At 30.7% G+C, this 23,119-nt stretch overlaps 2 protein-coding genes and 2 long non-coding RNA genes across 7 annotated transcripts; 2 read left to right on the top strand and 2 right to left on the bottom strand.

Annotated features, from left to right (window-relative positions):
- Positions 1 to 14: 14 nt before the first annotated feature.
- Positions 15 to 916, top strand: LOC138857641 (uncharacterized). Its single transcript, XR_011396820.1, has 2 exons — positions 15 to 228; positions 383 to 916. It is a non-coding gene; the product is annotated as an uncharacterized lncRNA (long non-coding RNA).
- A 147-nt stretch (positions 917 to 1,063) lies between these two features.
- Positions 1,064 to 3,256, bottom strand: gdl (gonadal protein gdl). Its single transcript, XM_014241996.3, has 3 exons — positions 1,935 to 3,256; positions 1,578 to 1,872; positions 1,064 to 1,515 (listed from the first exon to the last, which is right to left on the bottom strand). Exons 1-3 carry the CDS (start codon positions 2,102 to 2,104, stop codon positions 1,372 to 1,374), a joined length of 609 nt encoding a protein of 202 aa, XP_014097471.1. The 5' UTR covers positions 2,105 to 3,256; the 3' UTR covers positions 1,064 to 1,371.
- Positions 3,257 to 5,167: 1,911 nt separating this feature from the next.
- LOC106622723 (MAPK regulated corepressor interacting protein 2) lies at positions 5,168 to 23,119 on the top strand. 3 transcript variants are annotated; one of them, XM_036358066.2, is made up of 5 exons: positions 5,168 to 5,607; positions 9,113 to 9,197; positions 17,575 to 17,678; positions 18,425 to 18,517; positions 18,587 to 23,119. In XM_036358066.2, exons 1-5 carry the CDS (start codon positions 5,598 to 5,600, stop codon positions 18,763 to 18,765), a joined length of 471 nt encoding a protein of 156 aa, XP_036213959.1. In that variant the 5' UTR covers positions 5,168 to 5,597; the 3' UTR covers positions 18,766 to 23,119. The 3 variants fall into 3 exon arrangements, with proteins under 3 accessions (XP_036213959.1, XP_014097464.1, XP_036213957.1); XM_014241989.3 differs by lacking the exon at positions 5,168 to 5,607 and adding an exon at positions 6,024 to 6,187; XM_036358064.2 differs by lacking the exon at positions 5,168 to 5,607 and adding an exon at positions 8,855 to 8,975.
- On the bottom strand, positions 11,683 to 12,831 carry LOC138857648 (uncharacterized). 2 transcript variants are annotated; one of them, XR_011396828.1, is made up of 3 exons: positions 12,271 to 12,803; positions 11,770 to 12,051; positions 11,683 to 11,713 (listed from the first exon to the last, which is right to left on the bottom strand). It is a non-coding gene; the product is annotated as an uncharacterized lncRNA (long non-coding RNA). The 2 variants fall into 2 exon arrangements; XR_011396827.1 differs by having other exon boundaries at positions 11,770 to 12,831.

Raw genomic sequence — 23,119 nt, 5'->3', positions numbered from 1 at the left:
TTTTTTCATTTAAATTATCATAAAGCAACAACAAACATGGTCGAAGAGTATTGCTTTAATTCTAGAGAATGAGCTGTGAGATGTTTTTCCGTTTGAGAAATGATATGAGTACTACGGAAGCGCAGCTGGTTTCACTGTCAGTGAGAAATTTCACTAGCTACATACATACATATGTATATGTGGTTATATGTTAGTGATCGCGCGCTCATAAATGAATACTAACAAACCGTGTGAGTAAAAAATATCTATCACTTGGTAGCTCAACTTTATTTCTACTGAAATATAGGTGAGCGTCGAGTTTTGAAGATTACTAGCGACATTCCCATAATAATTGATTTAGGATTTATAACCGGTGAAGGATTATCAACTTTAAAATTTTTAGGTAAATATTTTGGAGGTCGTTTAAACAGGGAGGAATTAAAACGACGGCAATTTCAAGCTCATAGTACGAAATGGAAGCGACAGCGATTATTCAATATTTAAGTAAAGTCGACTTGATACTGTTATCTAACGGTATATAAATGCTAGATGAGCAATTTTAAGGGACGAAGGGTGTCACGGTTGACCTAAATTCAATCGAATGAGATTTCCGTTATGCAACCTGTGCCATTCTACAGTATACGGAGTTCCTGAAAGAGAAGTAAATACAATTATTAATTATCCAGAACCAGAAATAATTAGTCATCCCGACAATATCATAATCATAGTTACTTTTAGAACGGAAGTACCTCTACTTTATATATTTATACAATGTAATTATTTATTTGTTTGAGATTTATGTCTTATTATTTTATAGCTAGAATTTCTAAGCTGTATATTGCTGTACTTATTTATTTCGTACAGTATTTGCATTTTATATTATTTGTTGCCTAATATTGCTTCAATAAGTCTGTATTTGCTGCAATTAATATTTTGTTTCTTTATGGCAGAAAAGTCAATAAAACAAATCACAAGAAAGTGTAATCTGATACTATTATAGAAGATATAATTGTTATATCAAGTTCATATTTACATTTATGGGAAAATTTTCATTTACGAACAATAAAGTGCATATATGAAACTGCTAAAAGTTGCCTTATCTTTTCGCAATATTTTTTTTTTTTTTTAATTTTTATTATTTGGAATATCCGCCGTACTTAGCTCAGTTAATTTTTTGTGTATGAGAACTGAGTTGTTTATATACCGACTCTGCAAATAACATGAATTAGCACTTTTTAGTTAATCGCCTTTCTTATTAATTTCAACAGATTTTCTAATTTCATACAATAGTCGTAAAAAAGAAGATAACAGCAGCGAGTACATTACAAAATAAAATAAATATTAATTAACTAGTTGCTGAGGTAACGTGAAAGCCACGTTTTACTCCTCCTGTTATTTGTTTGGCTCAAATTTGACCCTGCTCAATCGAATAATGAAATCCAACAGAAACATTTGTATTTTGATTTCCTTTGGATTATCAGTGACATAAAAGCCAGCGACGCCAGCTTTATGTAGCGTGCTCTGCTGATCTCGCACCTACAACAATGTATAGAAATAAATAAATAAATTGTGATATTTCTATTTACACCACACATTACCTTCTGGTCTAGCAATGCAATCAATTTCATATCGGTCTCACGCATTTTTTTGCTATGCTTCACTTGCATAAGTTGTTCAATGTGACTTAATTCCTCTGGATCGGTAATTTTACTATGCCACTCTTGCATTTCTAGCTCAAAATCAGTTTCCACTTGTTTGCGTAGTGTTAACAAATGCTTCTCTGTGACATTTTGTATTTCCATCAGACCTTTGACAATTTCAAAGATTGTATCGTTTAGCAGCGAGTTGGCTAGCTCTGTAAGCAGCTCATATGATATTCGTATTTGGTAATTTCTATGGATTAATGTAGGATTAATAGTCGCTTAAGTTGCAGTTCCAATATATCTTGCACTTACTCTGGCAGCTGTGCATGCATTTGCTTTAGCTGATCCACTAGAAAGTATAATTTGCGCTGCAGCAACTCCGGCGAAAGTTCGGCGAAGTCTAGGATTTCAGCGCTGCTGCTGGCACTAGAACTACAAGCCGCCAAAGCACTTGCGCTCGTTGAGGGTAGCTCCGTCTCCATATTATATTAAGTTAGATTTCGTAATTTTAATATGATTTACTTTTAACTTTTGCTATTTATGATACATTAACTGGTTAAATTTTATTATATTGTTTACGTACTGCTTCTTTTACAGTGTAAAAAAAATTCACAATGGAGAGCTAAAACACAATTCACAAAAAAGCGAACAGTGTGTAGACAGAGGATTCATAAGACAAAATTTGTAATGAGACATTAAAGGGTTGGGGATAATTAGCACTTTCAGAGAATAATATACAATTTCGCACTTTTTAGTGCGTAATATGTCTGCTTGGTTTGAGATTAATCTTCGATTATTAGTGAGCATCACCTCAACAGCTTTGGTTGGAACTAAATCAACACAAACAGTCATTACTTTTAAAATTAATAGTTTTTTTTTCAAATTTCTGTCACGTAAAGTCGAAACTTTATTTAAGATGATTTTAGTTTGATAAAATAAAATAATTGACTGGCAAAAAAAAAATATTTAAAATAGTACATTTCGAATGCCTCCAAGTACATCTAACCTCCTAAAATCACCATAACACATCAATATCTGTAAATTTTTTCTCTATTCAAAATTGTTAAGTTTAATAAAACAAAATATTCTTCTCTAATCTTTTTAATTTACACTGAATTTAGTTTTTATTTCCATTTAGCATTGTATGATTAATCGTCACGTCCCACATTTTAAAATTTTAAACTTTTTCGCGCCTTAACATGAGTCGGAAAGACATAAGGCTGTACTCTACTCTGATAACGCTTCCTTTTCTTTAACAACTCCGTAGGCAGGGATTGAGTTCCACGTGGGGTTATCACTTTTGGCGGACTACGGGGTTCACTAGTGGCATTATTATTTGCTATTTCTCTTGGCCTTTGCTCAGGCTGCTGTATATGGCCGCAACTGTTGTTGTTTTCATTTGAGGACGCCGAATTTTTATTTATTTTCAAACGCATAAAATAATTTGATAATTGTTTTGCTTGCGCTACACGCTCCATTGCACTCATAGCTAAATTAGTTTAAGTTGTGAAAAAATTATTTAAATTAATAACTGTACTAGAACAGCAGCAACACATACACTTTCAGTTGAACTACGCTTTAATGTAGATATACCTTCCGGTGTAGTTGTTGGCTGACTATTACATATACTTACATAATTTCCAGCGCCTTATATAGGTATTTTCGTGAAACCGTTTTTAATTTTTGATCTTGACCTTGAACTAGAACTAGTTTCATTTCTACAGAACACTATTATGTAATAATTTTTTAATTTGGGTTTTATTTGGCTTAGTTAATAGCACAAAAAGAACAACAACAATTTTTTGCGATCGCTTTATGTATTTTCAAATCGCTCACGATAAAATTTGTTTGCCATTAAATTCTTTTCAAATTTTCCATTTGTAGTAATATTGCAATAAATATCGACTGATATATAATTGTTCTGAGAGCTAGAAGTTATACATAATTTTGCTCGTTTTCAAGGTCAAACCTTTTTAAGGACAACATCATTCGAACAATAGCTAATGACAATGAGTACTTCTTACGCCAAAATTTAGGCTAGGGTTAATTTAATCCTTGTTTTCAGGTCAAACTGTCATAAAAATGTCAAAAGCTTACCGCGAATCGAACGGTAGGTAGTCTTTTATACTAAAAGTCAGATGTCGTTCAAACAAAACTCTAAAGAAATTACAAAAAAAATTTTCCCAGATCACTTATTCTTGTCTTTTCGATCACATAAAGTCAGAAAATTGAGTGGTTTGTAATCATTTGAATAAAACAACGTTGGAATTGTAAGAATTCGCAACATTTTAATCAATATCATATTTTTTTTATTTTTTATTATTCTATTTAAGTTTGATGAAAGGTGAAAAACATTCGGTACTACCTGAAAACACATTTGGTGTAGTATTTGGAGCATTTAATTGCTTCTTCAGAGCTTATTTCTATGGAGAAATAAAGCTTTGTAATATAAAAAACCCTCTCTGCAGCTTAATTTTTACTCCCAGACAAAACCAGAACACAAAAGCATCCCTCAACAACTCTGCTTTGGAAGAAAGAACTTAAGAATTAACGTCTTACTTGCCGATGTTTTATTAAAAAAGATAATATTTTATTTTAAATAATATTTACAAATATTTAAGACTTTTTACTCTCGTAAATATTCCTTCTAAGTAAATATGCGAAGGATACCGATTCGATATTACTAGATTACTGATAATTTTAAACTTCGAATTTATATTCTTAGCTTGAAGAATTTAGTTTGATTCGACACAAAGTGTATTAAGGATTAAACTGTATTTCGGTGAGCAGAAAGAGTTTCTTTTATTCATTGCCGAAGAAAATGCAAACAAAAATAAACTCTCAACCCGGTCAATAGTTCAAAACGTCTAGAAAACTAACTAACGGGAAGATGCTGGCAATACTTCATTTTTTTTTAAATCTTTAGGGCTACTTCAAGAACATTTTATGACAAAACTTTCATTTCTTTTATTTGCGGGCTGAAGAAAATGCAAAAAAAACATATTTTTTCATTTCAACAATATATGAAACTGTTTATAAAACTGACTGACGAAGAAATACTACCAATACTTCCATCTTTATGGCTAGTTCTAGATAATTTTTTGGGAAAAATGGTATAAATTTGGTTGGAACATTTTTTGTTCGCGCCATACTTGTATAGTTCTAAAATATTTAGAATCAAGATCGTTTCTTATTTTTATCAACGCTTCAAATTATTTTCAGTGACCATTCGACAAGGTATGTGTCTCAACTACTCATCACAGCACATACAAAAACCATTACGAAATGGTGGTGAGTATAGCACATGTGATTTTGTTATCAGTGCCGCTGTTTTCGTCGGCATAACTGATTACACAACACAAAAACAGCTGTTTCGTTAGGTTAAGAATTCAAAGATCTACGGGGGGTTGTGGTGGAGAGCGAGCAGCGGAATTTGAGTTTTGCTTTATTGTGTGCGTTTGTGTGTTTGTTTGAGTGAGTGTGGGGAGAGCGCCGCACAGCATGTGGAACTGCATTAAACATTTTCCTACACATCTTTGAGCCCCTCCTATTGCGCGCTGTGTCGGCGTATAATGTGGGGTGTTTGGCCGGCATGACTGTCAGTTGATATTCATATGTTGAGAAATTAACAACGGTATTAGTTAAGGTGACATACTAGATACTATTTACTACATGCTCGTGAGATGAATTAAAGAACATTCGAACAACATAAGACATATACAACGACAGCGACAAGACAATTCGTAGTAGTGGTGAATTATACAATAATATAAAATAACTCCAATCAGCAGCCCGCTGTCGATGGATTGCACATTGTTTTTCTTTGCCAACCAATAGCGGCTACATAACATTAAACCGAGTTTTCGGCCACAAAAACAAAAATCACATATATTATGTAAAACAAAGGGCTAACAAAATATAAAAGTGCCGTAAAGCGTTTGTGTTATACAATTTTGGAAATAGTTTGAAGTTCTGATGAAATCAAGTAAATTTTTTTTTCTACTAACGATTTGAATGTCGTATATTACGAAAATAAATTAAATAACAGAAACCAATAAATATTACAAAATATTGTAAAAAATTAACGTAAATATAGATAAAAAGTTCATAAATAAAAATTTTTTATTTATTAAATAATAAAGGCGAGTAAGTGCTATTGCTGTGCAGGCATTGTGAACAAAGTGTTGCTAGTTAAGGACAAGCGCGGTCGCTGGCCAGACGAGGCAAGGGCAAAGCATTCAAATAGTGCATATACATAGCTATCTAAATGTATATGTCTAAGTATAATTGAAAGCATTAAATTGCGCGACGGTTACGAGTGCAATTTTATGAACGCAATTCTCGAAGCATTGTGTATTTAAATTGGAAATTTTTCGCCAACAAACACGCGCCCTTACGTTGTCCGTTGCAGCAACATACCCCGTCCGACCGCCAGCAGCCCTAGTCGAACGTTATAGAGTAAAAGTGCAAGTGAAAATTTTCCATCGCACGCTGTCCTCAGGTCCGCCGTAATATGTTGACCGTATCCAAAGGGCCCAGCAAGATTGTGGCTAAAACACGCAGAGGTTAGTACAACGCTTATTAATTTCATATTTTTTCCTACTTCTAAAAATGTGTAAAAAAAAAAACACATTTCCGGTTCAATCGCCGTTGGTCGTTTTGTATGTTTGAAAAATGTCAATAAAAAGGATAATCATTTGCTATTTGTAAATGCTTTGTGAAATGGAATCAAAAAGTTGTTATGTCACACAAAAATCTCGAGGCATACAAATGCGTTAACCGCACATCCCGCACACTTGGTTGCCCGCCATGGTCGTAGCACATGTTCGTTGAGCGCTTATCGTGTATTGAGTATGTGAGTGCTTTGTTGTTGCTCGTGCTGTTGCCGTTGCTGTTCATTATGTGGTAGAATAATATACTTTCTACTCACAATGTTCTCGAAAATACTCTGTCAGTTCGTTTGCTCGCCGTGTCACGCTCTTTCACTCTTTGGCGTGTTGCTGTGGAGCATGGGTATTATGTTTGCCGCCGACATGCTCCAGCTAGTGCCAGCGCGTTGAGTGTGGTTAGTATGCCAGCTGAAGCAGGCCCCCAAATCGTTTTTGCAATTTCAGCGTGCAAAAAAACGATTAAAGTCACCAGTGACGTAAAATATTGAAATTTATAGCAAAAACAATTTACGTAACACGTATTTTAGAAGTCCAGTATAATCCATAAGGATACCAAATTCTATATTACTTTTTTCGGCCAGATTAATTTAATGAAAGTATTAAGGATTTGAGCTACAAACACCAACTTTTTATTTTGATAATTTTGTTATTGAGGAGACCAGCAAAAATCTAATAAATATTTCTCCAAGCTGCGAGCAAATTATTTTTTTCGGGTTGGTATCCAACATTATTGTACGGACTTACTCCTTTAGAGAAAGATGCGTCTTAAATTGAGAAAAATTTATACAGTTATGTTCATATTAATAGCAGTGCGGGTTGGGATATACATATCTACTGTATGCTATGTCTCCGCGGACCAGCAAAGCGCCACAATGAGACTTCTATATATTTCGATGACAGTCTTTTGATTTGACTCCCACTTTTTCGTACGTTAGATATTTCGATGTCCAAATTTCTACTACCGGCTTGAGCGGGTCGGCATTTATGTCGGCTGCCTTCTGGATTTCAGTCTATAGCGTTTCGGCTGATTGTGTATAGATTTCGTCTCAGAAAATGATCGAGCCATTTGCATTTTCTTATGAGAATTTCGGTCCGCAGTGGTGTTTGGTTTGTGCGTGACCATAAGTCTGAGTTATAGACGATTACGAGCTATAAAATGCGGCAAATAATACAATACATAAGCAGCGGTTTGTAAAAATTTGCAGCTTTTGAATGTCAGTGGCTACGAGATTCCACGTTTTGTAGCCGTGTAGCGGTTTGAGCTTAATATTGGAGTTTAATATTTTTATTTTGGTACGTAAATTGGGATATGTTTCAATGAAAGAAACGAAACTACATATTTGTAATAACAATTTCACGTAGTATTAATCGTTGCCATGCTGCAAAGACATGCCACTAACATCCGGTTAATATTAATAAATTAATTGAATTACATTTTCACCTAACTTTGAAATCTTTTTATACTCAAGACAGATTATATTAAGTTTGCCACGAAGTTTATAACACTCAGAAGGCAACATTTGAGACCCTATAATATATATATATATATATGTATGTATTGAATCAGCATGACGAGCTGAGTCGATTTAACCATGTCCATCTGTCTGCATATACACGAACTAGTATCTGAAATTTTGCACACATCCTTTTCTCCGAAAGAAGCTGTTCATTTCTCGGAACCGCCCATATTGCACCACTATAGCATATAGCTGTCCTATAAACTGAATGTCGTTTTCATATTTCGAGATATCTTTAAGAAATTTGGCATGAAATATTGTCCAAGCCAATCATGCAATCTCCGAAGAAATTTTTCAGATCGAATCACTATAGTATATAGCTGATATACAAACTGAATGATCAAAATCAACTCCTATATGTAGCTTCGGTGCAATCGAGGTAAACATTTTTTCTTGTTCACCTTGTCGAATGAACGTTAAGAAATATAATGTAATTTAGCTATGCTGGTATTGGTCTCTATCGCAGTATTCGAAAATAAGAAAATTTGAATTGTGCTTTGTTTAGTAAACCGAACACTTATTCTCACACTGCTATTTGTGTGAACATAACTGTATATGTTATCTCTAGTATATAATAAAGAACATTAAAAATAGATTTTTTTGACTTTCAGTAGCAAACTTATCTTTATTTTCGACTTAATGATCAATAATTAAAAATTCAGCTACTTGTACTTTGACCAAAAACGTTTGGTCACTCATAAACAAGCGACCCACACCAACATACATATATGCATAATATTTTGCACTACCCTCTGAACCTAACCGAGTGAAAGAGCGTAAGCCAAGGAGAGCGCGCAAAATTGAATGCGAGCACCTTCTGGTGGGTTTGTACGCAATGTGTTGTTGTTATTTTTGTTATCGTATGTGTATGTGCATTTTGCGAATTTCTACTGTTTGCCGGTTTTATAGTTGAATATAGAATAAACTACAAAAACAATAGCAATGGCGAAAGTGTCAACAAAACCAACAATCCCACTAAATCGTTCAATTAATTTGATTTCTTTTTTGAAAATATTTGTTGTGTTGTTGTTTTGCTTTTTTTTTATTGTACACACGGCGAATGGCGCTTAGGGAACAAGCGGCTAATGTACCTGCAAACAAACACACGCACACATGCGTACAGCTAGAAACACACCCTCTGCTGGGAACTAGTTTAGCTTTAAGTGGTTAATAAAACTTGTTATTGAATTTATTTACTGTTTATGCAAATGTTTCTGTTTTTGTTTTTATTAGTATTACTACAATATTTTATTTTCGTGTTTTAGTTTTTACATACTAATTTACTATTTTTCTTATCACACAGGTGTTCCGCAAAATTATGAGAAATTATTTGAAATCAAAGAGAGCGGTCGCCGATCCTCTGATCTTAATAGTCCGGAGAAGAAAAGGTGAGCAAGACCACAAAAAAAAAGACAAATAGACATAAGAAAAACAAACTGTATCTGATAGCTACATAGATACATATATATGTATTATAACACGTGCGCAGTTATGCAAATATACATACAGGTTGGTTGAAAAGTTTCTGCCTTCACCAAGAAATAGCAATACTAGCTCCAAATTTTATTTTTCTCATTATTTTCAACGTGGTCGTACTAAGTTTGAAGACGACAAACGCGAAGGACGACCAAAAACCGCAAACACGTCAGAAATCATTGAGCAAGTTTATAAAATTGTTAGTAAAGATCCAAGTTTGATTAAGCATGAAATTGTTAATGCCATAGGCATCTATATATAAAACAATTAACTCTGCATATTAATGCAGCTTTTAAAACAGCTGGATAAAAAACTTCGTGAGAAAAGACCTGGTTTGCAGCACAAAAAAATAATTTTTCATCAAGACAATGCACCTGATCGCACAGGTGTTTGCAAACAAAATTCAACGAATTAAAGTACGAATTGCTTGAGCATCCACTGTATTCACCAGATTTGGCTCCCAGCCACTACTACCTTTTCAGAAACCTGAAACAATGCCTTTGTGGAAAGCGTTTTTCGTCGTGAATGAAGATGCAATTACAGCCGTAGACGAGTATTTTGCAGAGCTTCGGAAAAGTCATTATAGGGATAGGAAATTGGAGGTTCATTGGAATAAGTGTATTGAAGTTAAGGCAGATTATATTGCATGAAAAAATATATTTCGTACCAAAAAAAGTATTTTTTCATTTCGAGCGCAGACTTTTTTCAACCAACCTGTATATATGTGTATAAGTATGTACGCAGATATTTATTTATTCAATGATTTTATATTAATTTGTGACTTATTTTGAAAACAGTTGTGAAATTCAAATGTTCCTTTGGCATTGATTTGAATTTAAAATAAACTTGTTTGTTGCTGCGCTCTGTGACTTGTTTTGCTACATTTTATCTGCGATGACAGATCTTCGGTATTTTGAGTTTCGTATACACTTATTAATGAAAATATATTCAAAATACGTTTTTCAATTTTTCTAGTTCATACAAAAATATAAACATTTTTTTGTTTATGTACTATGTGTGTACATAAGTATGTGCATTTGTGTAGAAAATATATAGAATTTTGTTGTTGTAATTTTTTTTATTGGCATTGCTTTTTTTTTATTAGTATTTACGCTTATCACTTTTACATATTTTGACGTTTAGTGCATTGGTCAGTTACGCCTTGTCATGACCAGTGATTGGCACGACCTTAATCAAACGAGCATCGCACGCTGACGTTGTGTTAGTGCGCTTATTGTGGGACAAAGCGCATAGGCGTTCAAAAATAATCAGTCTGCATGCAGAATTTTTACGCTCTTCCTTCTGCTAATGTTAGTGACCATCCGTGTATATATGTACATACGTATACGATCACTTACGCTCTTTTAGCGTTTACCAAGTTTCTTCTCATTCCTAGTCATGACCCTTTTATGCCGTTCAAAGTCCAACGACAAACAAATAAATAAATAATTTCTCACGCATTTTTATAATTATTAATTTTTGATAATGAAATTACTTGGACTTTGCAATTGCAAAAAAAAATATGTATATACAAATATATAGGTATTTATACGTATTTATACGAGTATATATATATATAAAGAAAGCATATTTTAATGCGCGATTGTCACATAACGAAGGGTACGGTTCGCATGAAGTTCTTAATTTTTTTCATTTAAATTTGGAAGCATCTTGTGTCATCTTCGGCATGACATAATCCCTTAGTTCAAGGCTTCACTCTCTTAATTACATACGCTATTATTTGACTGGTATGCTACCGGATTCTGTTGACCCCTATCATCCTAGCATTCCGTTTAGGCGCAATGTGAGTATCTATATGGTTTCGGAAGCCTTATGATTACAGCCAGACTATGGTGGCCACATGAGTATTTCGGGTTAACGAATTATCGTTCGTTTGACTGTGGGTTTGTATATGCTATTTATTATATTTTATGTTTGTGTGAAGTTTGCAATTTTTTTGTGCATTGACCCAAACTATAAAAGTCGACAGAAGAGCCTCTGCTCGATGCTTAATACACAACCCTTTTCATGTGTAATAAATGAAATCACAATATAGAATCGATCCTTTTATTATTCTTTTATAGAGCTATATTTGAACTCTGTGAGAAATAATATCAACCACTTGACTACAATATAAGAGAGTTTAGTACTTGAATAAAGTGTATAACCGCTTGCTTTCTATCTGTACTGAATTACGCTTGTCTCTTGATTTATAACAGTTATTTGTTCTAATCACTACTCTCCAAAATTTGGCGATTGGAGGCCAGCTATTCGTTTTCCACACAGCTATTTAAGGGGAGACTTTGTTTTCATTATTCTATTTGAAGTTATTTTTTCCGCTTGGACCAGAGGCATATTTTTAGAAGTATTGCCTTTTTTGTTTATTTTTTATCCTCCAAAATGTATGCTGTAATATTGAGTTTACCAACTGAAAATAAAATTTGATTATTATTTTTATTATGTATGTATATGTATAATCATTACCTGGTTTATAACAAGTAATGTAACACTTAAGCAAATTTTTCCGATCATCATTTATATAGACTAGGTGCAGGCAAATACTTCTAACGGTTATTTATAAAAAAGTGTATATATTTATTTTATGAACTAAATGCATGAATTAAGCACTAGTTTATGACAGCATTTATGAATTTGCACCAGCTGCAAATTTGAAGAGTAAACATGCATACTTGGGCGAAAGTTGAATCAATTTTATACAAAAGTGAGTTAAGTCTCTACTCGAACACTTAAAACGCTAACTAAAAACTTGTAAAAAAAAGTACTAAGTAGTAATACAAACAGATTAGAGCGATAATTACAACAAAATATACATTTACAATAACATACGTTTATACATACATATATGTACATATGTCTATAAGTATATAAAATACATAGCCGGCGTTAAGAGCAGCAAGTCAAACATGCTAATTGTTAACACAATTCAACAATTCATATAGTAAGCAAATATATTTATACGCATACCACATGTATGTATGTCCACAAATTAGAGCAAAAACCCAACCGCACTGCCGCCATTGCTCCTTTGCGTAAGCGCAACACGTGGACATGACCAATGCGAGCGCCAATATTTATTCATTCACTTTAAATAATGCTCACATGCTTCGTGATGGTGATGCCTTTGCGTTGCTTATATATATAAATACATACCCACAGCATTACTATGCATATATTTTAAGGCAAGCACACACCTAAATCTATAAGTGACTACAAGTATGCATACTTTTCTAGTGTCGTGTATGCGTATCTCTGCGTTCTATTTAAGTGTTTGCTTCATTCCAACAGTGTGGTCTTCAGAGCTGGGGGGCTTGTCTTGAGTGTCCGCATGAAAAATTTCTTTATGAGTGATAAGGTTGATATAAAAGGCGATAAAGCCTGGCTATACACATTTCTAAATGAATTTATGGTATGTGTTTTCAAATGCTCACTGAATGCCCAGTAGGAAATTCGAAGCGTTTATAAGTTATAAGATACAGTTTGTTGGTAGTTTACGAAATAGAAATTGAAATGTCACAATTTTTAGAATACAAAAAAAAATGTAAAGCTATTGGAAATTTTTAGAATCCATACTACAAGTATATATACTTTATTTTATACATATATCCATACTAATATTATAAATGTGAATGTAAGCATGTTTATTACGTTTTCACGCCGAAACCATGTAACCAATCATCATGAAAATTTTTGCACATATATCTTATGCTATCAGAAGGGACATAGGATATTTATTATCAAAATCAAAAATTTTTTTTAAGAATTGTGAAATAATTTTTTGGCAGTCATATCTGTTTGTAAAATAAATTTGAAAATTTGTAAATTGAAAAAAATTATTTTGATAGATATGATTGTTTGGAAATTGTGAAAATTAAACAAAAAAGATTTAAAACATCTAAAAATTCATATTTAAACAAAAGTTAAAAGGATTTTCTTTGTAATTAATTGATAAGGAATGTCTACATATGTATTTTATTAAACAAAAAACATTTGATACTTATTAAAATATGTTTTTAAACAAGTTTACAAAAAACAGAAAAATTATGAAGAACTAAAATATAACGTATATTGGAAAATTGAGAACTGTCGAAGATAAAAATTTGTAAACTTCATAAAGCAAAAAGTAAACTCGTCCTATATTAATTGTTTTTTTATTTTTATAAATTCGAAAATAAAGCGATACCCAAATTTGAAGAAAGAAACTTTGTAATATTACTTTTTCTTAAATAATTTTCTTTTTTCTAAATATTATATTTTATATAAAATATTTAAGTGAATTATAATTTTCGAATAATTTTGTAATATTTTTTCTATAATTTTATGCTTTAATTATGCGTTTAAGTCCCTACAAACATAAAAAAACTGCAATAATACTAAGTTTTAATACTCGCCTAGAGTTTATTTTCCTACAGGGTATCTTCAGTTATATTTTGTTCTAAGCAAACTACCTAAACAACATACATATATATTAGTATAAGCTAGCGTTTCTGTTTATTTTGAGCGATAATTCAAGTAGTTTTAAATTATTTAAACAAGAAATAAATTATGTGAAAAGAAATTTATAATAAAAGTGAAATAATGTAATAATTGCAACAGTAACAAATGAGCTACAGTAACATCCAGTTAATTACAACACAAATAACATAAACATTTTCATTATTTAAGAGTATTTAATAAAAGAGGATATAAGTTAAATACATATAAACAATAGAAAATTCGCAAAAATTTTAATTTTAATTAAAAATTAAAAAAAATTATTTATTTTTCAGTATTTATTTTTATTGTTTGTAACAAAATAATTTGGCTATCCTAATAAACGCGCGATTTTCCCTTTTACATTTTTTAGCAACTTCTGTGTGTGTAATATTATATATTTATAAGTATAGACTTTAGGGTGAGCCAAAAAAAAATTTAAATCAAAATTATGGCTTAAGTATACAATGCAAAAACTATGCCTGCTGCATCCCTGGGCTTTTAGCTTAATTTCATAAGTTGTCGGTGAGCATTTTAACTTTTCAAAGCTTTGAAAAATACAAATTTTTTAATTGAAAAAAAAAATAATTTCTGTGGTAGATTTTCGCGGAAATAGTATGCTGTAAAAGCATTCGCGATATAAAAAATATGAATCGTAAACTGTTTAGAATTTATCATTTTTTATTGAAGACCGGTTTTTATGTTTTATTTAAATGGAAAACTTTGAATGTTCATAAGTTATCGGTAATATTAATCTAAATATTCTGCTTTGTAGCGATATTTTTCTCTGTATTTACATAGGTTCATTTTAATCCATAAATTTTATATTAGTTTTTTTTTGACTCACCCTAATGCATATACGTAATCACATGCTTCCACTTATATATTTTCATTTTATATATATTCGCTTGTTTGCTGCATTGAACGGCTACTAACTTCTTGACAGAGGTCAATTTTGGGGCTATCGTGATTGCCTTCTCTCTACTAGCAGAGCTCATTACTTTATTTTTACAAATTTACTGTTATCTATTTACGACTTTCACGGTTTTCCGTTGTCTAGCCAATCAGTCAGTCGAGTATGACACTTCAGCTTTTATGAAATGATTATGTATACATGTATGTATATGTTTATAAGTATGTATGTATGCATGTCTAAATTGAATTTTTTGTTTTACTTTTGAACAAGCTAAGCACTGTTACAGATTATAGGCATTTATATACCCAGACATTCACAATATTACATAATCATTTTGTTATATTTTATGGATTTACAAAAAATTTTAGACATGGCAATATTTAAATACTCGCCTAAAGCACTGATAAGAGTCGCATAACTTTTGCTAAAATACATTAATTAATGGCATTAAATTTATAAACGTAAGTATATATTTTCCGGATTTTTTGAATCAAGGTAGAAAGATGTATCGCTCTAAATTAACTGACTAAAATTTTTATGCAAAGGAAATGTTTTAAGTCGGCACTTTACATTTTATGGCTTATCTTTATATATAAAGCGCTTAAATATTTAACATCGGCTGGTATTTTTCCATTAAAATAGTACAAGTACAAAAATGTATGTTATTCTGAAAAATTTAAACATTTTATTTTTTATTACCACTTGTTTACCAAATTTTTTTGGACCTACTTATATGTAGTATTTTCACAGTTTTGTAGGCGTAGGTCTGATTGTCTATAATCCTAAACGGATATAAATCACTAATTTTCCCAAGCAAATTTAACATACGTAAACAGTTGAATATATGTATATATATGTATACGCGTATATAAATAAATTTTTTTATACACATATACATATGTAGATACATACGAGTATGCTTATTACCGTGCATACGCCTGCTTACGACCTGCTGCCTTAGACCACTTTGGTTGGATGCCATGCGGTTCTAAAGACAACAAAGCCAAAAATTAACGACAAATTTCGAAAGTGAAAGCGGTCTATGCATATTTACAATCTGGTCTACAAGTCTATTGTGACACTTATGCATATAAAGAAAGAGACGTGTATGCAAATATTTTGAAAGACACTTGGGAGAAATTATATAGCAGCTTTCTTAAAAATTGTTAAGCAGGTGGTTTAAATGATTTTTATAAAGATCAGCTGCTACGAAGCTATAATATCCTTTACAGGTGCATTTTTTAAAGCAAAAATGTATAACAATATCTTAATTTCTTGAATTTGATTGATCAGTTTGTATGACAGCTATATGCTATAGTATTGCGATTTCGGCTATTCCGACAAATGTAGAGCTTCTTGGGGAGAAAAGTGCGTTTGCGAAATTTCAGGTCGATATCTCAAAAACTGATGGACTAGTTCGCGTATAAGTAGATGGGCACGGCTAGGTTAGGTTAGGTTAGTTTTGGTAAATAGGCTGATTTCTCGTGAATGCACGATTAATTTCACTTGAACCGCTAAAGACTTTGACATGGCTAAATCGACTCAACTTAACATGCTAATCACTTACATATATACTTTCAAGGATCTCCGACGTTTTTGATCTGGAGTAAATGACCACAAATTGTTTAAAAGTGACAAAAATCACATAGCGAAAAAATTTCTAATAAATAAAAATAAATTTTATGCGTACTTTTTTCGAGAATAATTGTATAACAACAGCATTAATTATAGAAATTTTGAAAAAGTTTTCGAAAATAAACATACCGATTAAGTTTTGTGCCCATTCTCATAGCACTATGATACAAAGTTAATGCCAAGAGCTTCATATTTTATAGCACTAAAATTGTAAATTGTAAATATAACGAAATCTCAACAAAACATGGCACCAGTTCCGAAAGTTATGCCAAAATACTTTATTTTCGGTAGAAAAATAAATGTTTTAAAGTTTGTTATGCTTAAAGCTCACCATAGGCGGCGCTGAGTACATATTTTTGCGAAGTTTTCATTGCCAAAGTTATGTAAGCAACGTTTTTAGAATATTTTTGATTCCATTGAAGACAGCCGACAGCTGTAAGAAACACTTATCTTACTAACTCTAACTCAAATGACTCGAAATGAAACAAAATATAAAATTTATTTTATTTATGCAAACACGAGCGACTAAGTCTAGCTCACTGCCTTAAATAATTATTTATTTCTAGTTATTTACAGCAGTGTATATGTAAGACATAAATGGGCGAAATGCATTCATAAATATGTATTTATTCAAATGCACGTTGCAATGTTGAACAATGCACAAAACAAAAATTATTCTGTTGCTAGCTAAGAAAGAGCTTCTAAAGGAATGACTAAATAGACTAAAGAGACAATAAAACAACGAATGGAAAAATGTTTATGATTTTCAACTAACAATATGGTAGACATTAAAAAAAAAAGTAATAAAAAAACATTATTTTCATAATTTAGCTTATATTAGCGCTAAGTGTTATTCAGCCGGAATGCTTGGAATAGCAGAAATTAAGTTTAACAGCTTTTATAGCTCCCAACTTTTTGTAATAACATATAAAATTAATGAAGTCAATTTAGATTTATAATTCGTTGTTTGCAGTTTATTTAGTAACCGTTAGCTGACTTTTAACAACTATAAATGATGAATGATATAAAAATTGTTAGGCAAAAATAGCAAAAGTCAAAATTTAACTTTTTATATATTTTTTTTAAATAAGTAAAGCCAAAATTTACTTTTTCATATTTTTTAGTAGAAGCAATGTCAAAAGTTCCATTTTTTTTAAATTTCATTTTAATAATAATACTAAATAAATTTTTTGTTTTTTAGTTTTAAGTACTGTTTAAAAATTATTTAATTCATTTAATTTTTTCAGTGCACCACGTCCTGTCTTCAAAAAATCTGCATCGAACGGCCGACACATAGAAGAGGTCTCATTAACACCACAGCATGAGGAGATTGTACAATACATCAATGACTGTAAGTGTCAAAAAAGGATACTTAAGTGATATTAAAATAAAGTATTTAGTGAAGTTTGGTTACTACAAAAAAACATGTGTTGCTAATTGATTGCGTTGAGAAAGAGAGGAGAAGTAAAGCACTTAAGATAGTATTATTTTACAAATTATTTTTAGATCATGAAAGTGTGGTAGAGAAAAATATTTTAATATATTTTTGAAAATTTAGATTTAAGACCAGATAGTTTTAATTTTTTTTTTAAAGCGTTACGTTCAGATGGATTTTGTAAAATTTGGTTAGAAAACACTGTTGGAGCAATCAAAATAAATTGAGGTGATTTTTTTGCTTTGATTTAGAGGGAGATTACAAAAATTGCTTAGCAGTAAAAAGTTAAATATTGATTCGAATAGTTGAATTCATTTAGAAATTGTTAAAAAAAAAAGGTTTCTCACTTCTTTTTTAAACTTTTAGGGCTTAAATCATAAACGGTTTTATAACTGTTCTTTCAAAAACCATACTACAATAGAACAGCTGTTGAGCCACAGTTTCAGTAGCACCTATGAGGAGGCTCAACAAGAAAAAATAAAACTTTTTCCACAAACTGTTTTTGGTAGAGTTATATATCCCTCTTTTCAACACATAAATATCATCAAAATTTTCAAATAAAATGCGAACTATGGGAAAATTGTGGCTTAATATATTAATTTATGAAAAATTTGAGATGGACCATTTCAATACTAATTTCGTTTTACTGCTCTCATTCACAGCGTGGAACGTCATTGTGGCGCATAATCCCTACGACACCGCGTTCGAAAGCAATGGCCATGTGGAACAACCTGCGGACTCCAACAACAACTCTGGTAAATATACAATAAAAAATGTTCGAAAAAAATTCGCCTAACCTCATTTTTATTTTTAAAAACTTATAGCTGGTTCATCGATCGCATCCACCTCAACATCATCGGCCGCCTCATCGGTATGCACATCACCGCAACCGACCGCATCGATCTATTGCATCGAACCGCCGAGTCCGGTGTTGAGCGATTTCAAGCCATTCGATTTGGTGACTTGGTGGTATGATCGCCTCTGTGATGTTAAGAGCACGTGAAGTGTGACGACGAACTAAATATAGCGAGAGAGTGAATGTGCGCGCGTATGTGTGTGTGTGTGTGGGTGTGTGACGTAAATGTACAACGAAATGCTATTGGGTAAATTGAAAAACAAGCGTAGACACATAATTACAATTAATATACAACCAAAAAAAAGTGGCAACGATGAAAATTCGTGCAGAAAACACACAAATTACAAACAAATTAAGTAAATCATAAACAATTGTGAATTGTCATCACCTGCGTCAGACAGTCGTCGTTGTTGGCGTGGTAGTGCAGTGTAATTAACATACATATAAACATATATAGAAATGCACATATATGCAGGCTATACGTGCATACATACATATATGTGTAAAATAATTGCTTTTTAATTAAGTTTTATGTTTATATTTACTGCAGATATGTTTGTTCGTTTTTTTAACTAGCTGTTACAGTACTAAAGTAATAAATATTGCATAAAAAAATATTTTAAAATTTTTATAATTATTTAGAAACTCAAAAAATTACAATCCTAATAGTAATAATATGTGTATATATATATTAGTTAACGAAAATAGCAAAGCAATTTAAAATAAATGTCATGAAGCACTTTTTATTAGCAAGCACTGTGGATACGCAGAAGCGTATATCTAAGTAAAATATTAGCTGTAAATTAACAACCCAATTGCTGTGAGAACTCAAGACGCATGATAAATTCAAGATTTCATTGATAAAACAAATTAAATTATGCCATAAAATTCATAGTTACAGCCGGCGAAAAAAGTTATGTGACATTAATAAAGATAAAGACGAGAGATGCAAAAAAAAAATAATATAGCTTACTTATTTTTACCCTAAATTAACAAATTTCAATAGTTAGAAAACTCACATGAAAGAAAATTTCACCACGCAAAAAAACTCACCATGAAAATAATTCACTATGAAAAAAAAAAAAATTAACCCAAACTTTTGAACAAAAAAATTATAAAACAAAATAAAATTTTTCTATATGCTTCGCCATTAAAAAAATTCGTCACGAAAAAAAATTCACCAAAACTTTTGAGCAAAAAAATTATTGAACAAAAATTAAAAAAAAATTGTCTACATTCATCGCTATATTGTACTGAAATGTTAATAAAACACAGTTTAAAGAAATATTACACTGTGAAAAAAAGTATAGCACTAAACTAAAATGTTAGCTACAAAACTAGTTGAGAGCCATTATTTGCGACGACACTTTGAGAGGTAGTGTATATGGAGTGCATCTTGTTGCACTCTGCAGGACATTCAGAACAATTTCTACTTTTAGCTATAACAGTTTATAGCAATTTTACAGTTATCCTTAGCTGCTGCGCTAGACACTCTGAAGGCCATTGTATTATATAGGAAATGTTAAATTTGCTGTTATGAAGTCAACAAACTGTTTTTAAGAATTGATAAAGAAATGTATGTACATATGTCACTGTATACAATTATTGTTGCATGTTATATAATATGTGTCTTATATAAAAATAACAAAATTTTGTTTGCCATTATTTTAAGAGCACGGAACATGCAACTAGAAACTAAAGAAAAAGAAAGAAAAAAATAAACTGTTTATTGAGTTACAAAAAATCGTCGAAAGAATGAATATTACATTTTTTTTTATCAAAAGAAGGTAAAAAAATTTCAATGTAAAAAATTTTGTAAAAAATATTGTACAAAGCTGTTCGTCTAATCGCCGTATAATTAACTCTAAATTGTAAATGCATACACTATTTTTCATCCAATCGACGAATACTAAATTTATGTAAGAAAATACATAACTGTTCATCCAATCAACGTATAATTTTACATTGCCATAATTTCCGAATATTTAAGTTTAATTTACAAAGTTGTTTGCCTAAGTTTAAAATTTAACCGCATAATAGAAAATTTTTCATCCAATCGACGTATAATTCTACACTGTCATATTTTCAGAAAACTTAAAAGTAACTTTTCAAATTGAGTCAAAAACCGCGTACAAAAAAAATTGTTCATCCAATCGACGAATAATAAACTCTTGCTTGCAATATTTATAGAATATTATATATGAATTAAAAAGACTAAAAAAATAACGCAGCTATGAAGTTAGTCATACAATCGATCTATAATTAATTCTATAATTAATTCTTTATAGTAGCGAAAAAACAAAATGTTGCTATTACAATGTTTTATATTACTTAATATGAAAAAAAAAACAAAGTTTCATCGAAACGATGAATATTCTTTTTGTTTTGTTTTCTTGTTTTTTTTTTTGTAAATAGGTATGTATGTAAATTGTATGCAAAGTCAAGAGCACTTAGCAAAACATTATCCAAAGAAAAGAATTAACTACCAAAATGGAATTGCCTCGAAAATTTTTAATTTTTTTGTTTATTTATCAAGCATTGCTTGTTTCAACAGACAATAATATTAGTAGGCAATAAGGTGGCGTAAAAAAGTTGAAAAACACATAGTTTATTTAATAATGATAGTTAAACTTTTAAGAAAATTAAGAAACATAAATCAAATAACGAATGCATTTTACGCAAGAAATAGTTTTGTGGCGAATGATAAAGAAAGCTATGCGATTTTGCGTTTTAAAAGCAAGTAAAGAAACAAATTTAATATCATAACGAAAGCAATTAATACCATTTAATTAGAACTGATATGATAGTTTTGAATAAGTCACACACAAACTACGTGTGAAACTTCAAAAAAACTTATTAGAAATTTCGTTTAAGAAAATACATCTAATGTACGTATGACAGTTTATTTATTTATTGCCCGATTTAGATAACTCAATGTACAATAATAAAAATTCAGCGTTAATACTAATAACTGTGCACTTATTGGAGATTTTGAAATTTTTGTAAATAAAGTCAAAACGCAATTAATTGAATTTTTTTTTTTTTTTTGAAAAAGTAAAGTAATGAATTTATAAATGACTGCAATATTTCGTGAGTTTTATTATATACGGAGCAGCTACGTTAGCTATATGTATGTGTTTACAGTAAACTATTGATAACCAGCAAAAACAATAAAAATTAAATACACTTTATAGTTATGAATACGACACAATGCGAAAATTTATGAATAATGCAAAATAAATAAGGCGTTGTAATATAAAAATATGTAATAAATATGAAAGCTTGACTGTTAACAATGTGGTTGGAAATTTATTGTAAATTTTCGTAATACATGGCAGCTAATACAGCAGAGAAAGTGCTAATTTTCTGCATATCTATAACATACATCTAAAGGATGTACACTATATTTTAGACTAATTGTCATGTGAAAAAACTTAATAATATTTTCTTAGAAAGTCTACAAATACTACTTTTTTTATTAAGTGTTTTAGAAAGCCTTAAAATAATCTTTATGTAGAATATTTCAAATTTCAACGAAAGCAGGAAATAGTTCAGTGTACTCTGTCGACAAGAAAATTAAATAAAGTACGAGTTGTCGAATTTTTTATCGTTAGCAATAATTTTTATGTCGAGCTAAAAATAACTGTTTTGTATATTGCTAATTTCAACGAAAGAACGAAATATTTGCTTATACACTGTTGGCATGAAAATAAAGTAAAATTGTTGATTTTTCATCATTAACAATAATTTTTAAGCCACACTAAATGAACATCGTAGCGATGAACTCATTTAATATACGTAAACAATACAAATATTATATAATGAAATTTAGCTGTGAAAAAGTGTAGCTATAAATGTAAAAGCAACATGAATGTCTGGGTCTTCAATTTATTTGTTAGAAAAGTTGGTTGAAAACATAATTTATAATAAATGTATATTGTGTGCACAACTGTTTTTAACAAATTCATAAATTTTGCTTCATAAAAATAATATAAGTACCAAAAAATTAGTGCAAATTGTTGGAAAATATGCTTCCATTAAATATGTTTTGGCTTAAAAGAGTACCTACTTATACGACTTAAAAGTAAAATTAGCAATTATATTTATATCAAACAATAAAATAAGCTATAAACAATGAAACAATTGAAAAAATTAAACAAATTTTACTATATGTTGCAAGATCAAATGTCATGTTGCATGAAATATTAATTATTATAGCAATCAAACCCATACATTTCTTGGGTGGTCTCAATAATATTTACATGACTGTATAATATTTACATAATTGTATCATATGGCAAAAATTTACACAAAGCAAATGTGAAATAAACATAGAAGCAAGTAAAATATTTTAAGCAAAAATACAAATTGTAAACGAAAGCAGCTGCAAGAAAAAATAACAAAAAATGTAACTGATGCAAGAACTACAAACTAGTGCATAATGAAAGAGCACAATGTCTAAAGTAAAATATAAAAGAAAAGTTGAAAAAAAATGAGCAAA

Source organism: Bactrocera oleae, chromosome 6, assembly GCF_042242935.1.
Source record: "Bactrocera oleae isolate idBacOlea1 chromosome 6, idBacOlea1, whole genome shotgun sequence".
Lineage (NCBI taxonomy): Eukaryota > Metazoa > Arthropoda > Insecta > Diptera > Tephritidae > Bactrocera > Bactrocera oleae.
Note: the sequence above shows the minus strand (reverse complement) of the source record. Positions and strands in the feature narration are given on the sequence as shown.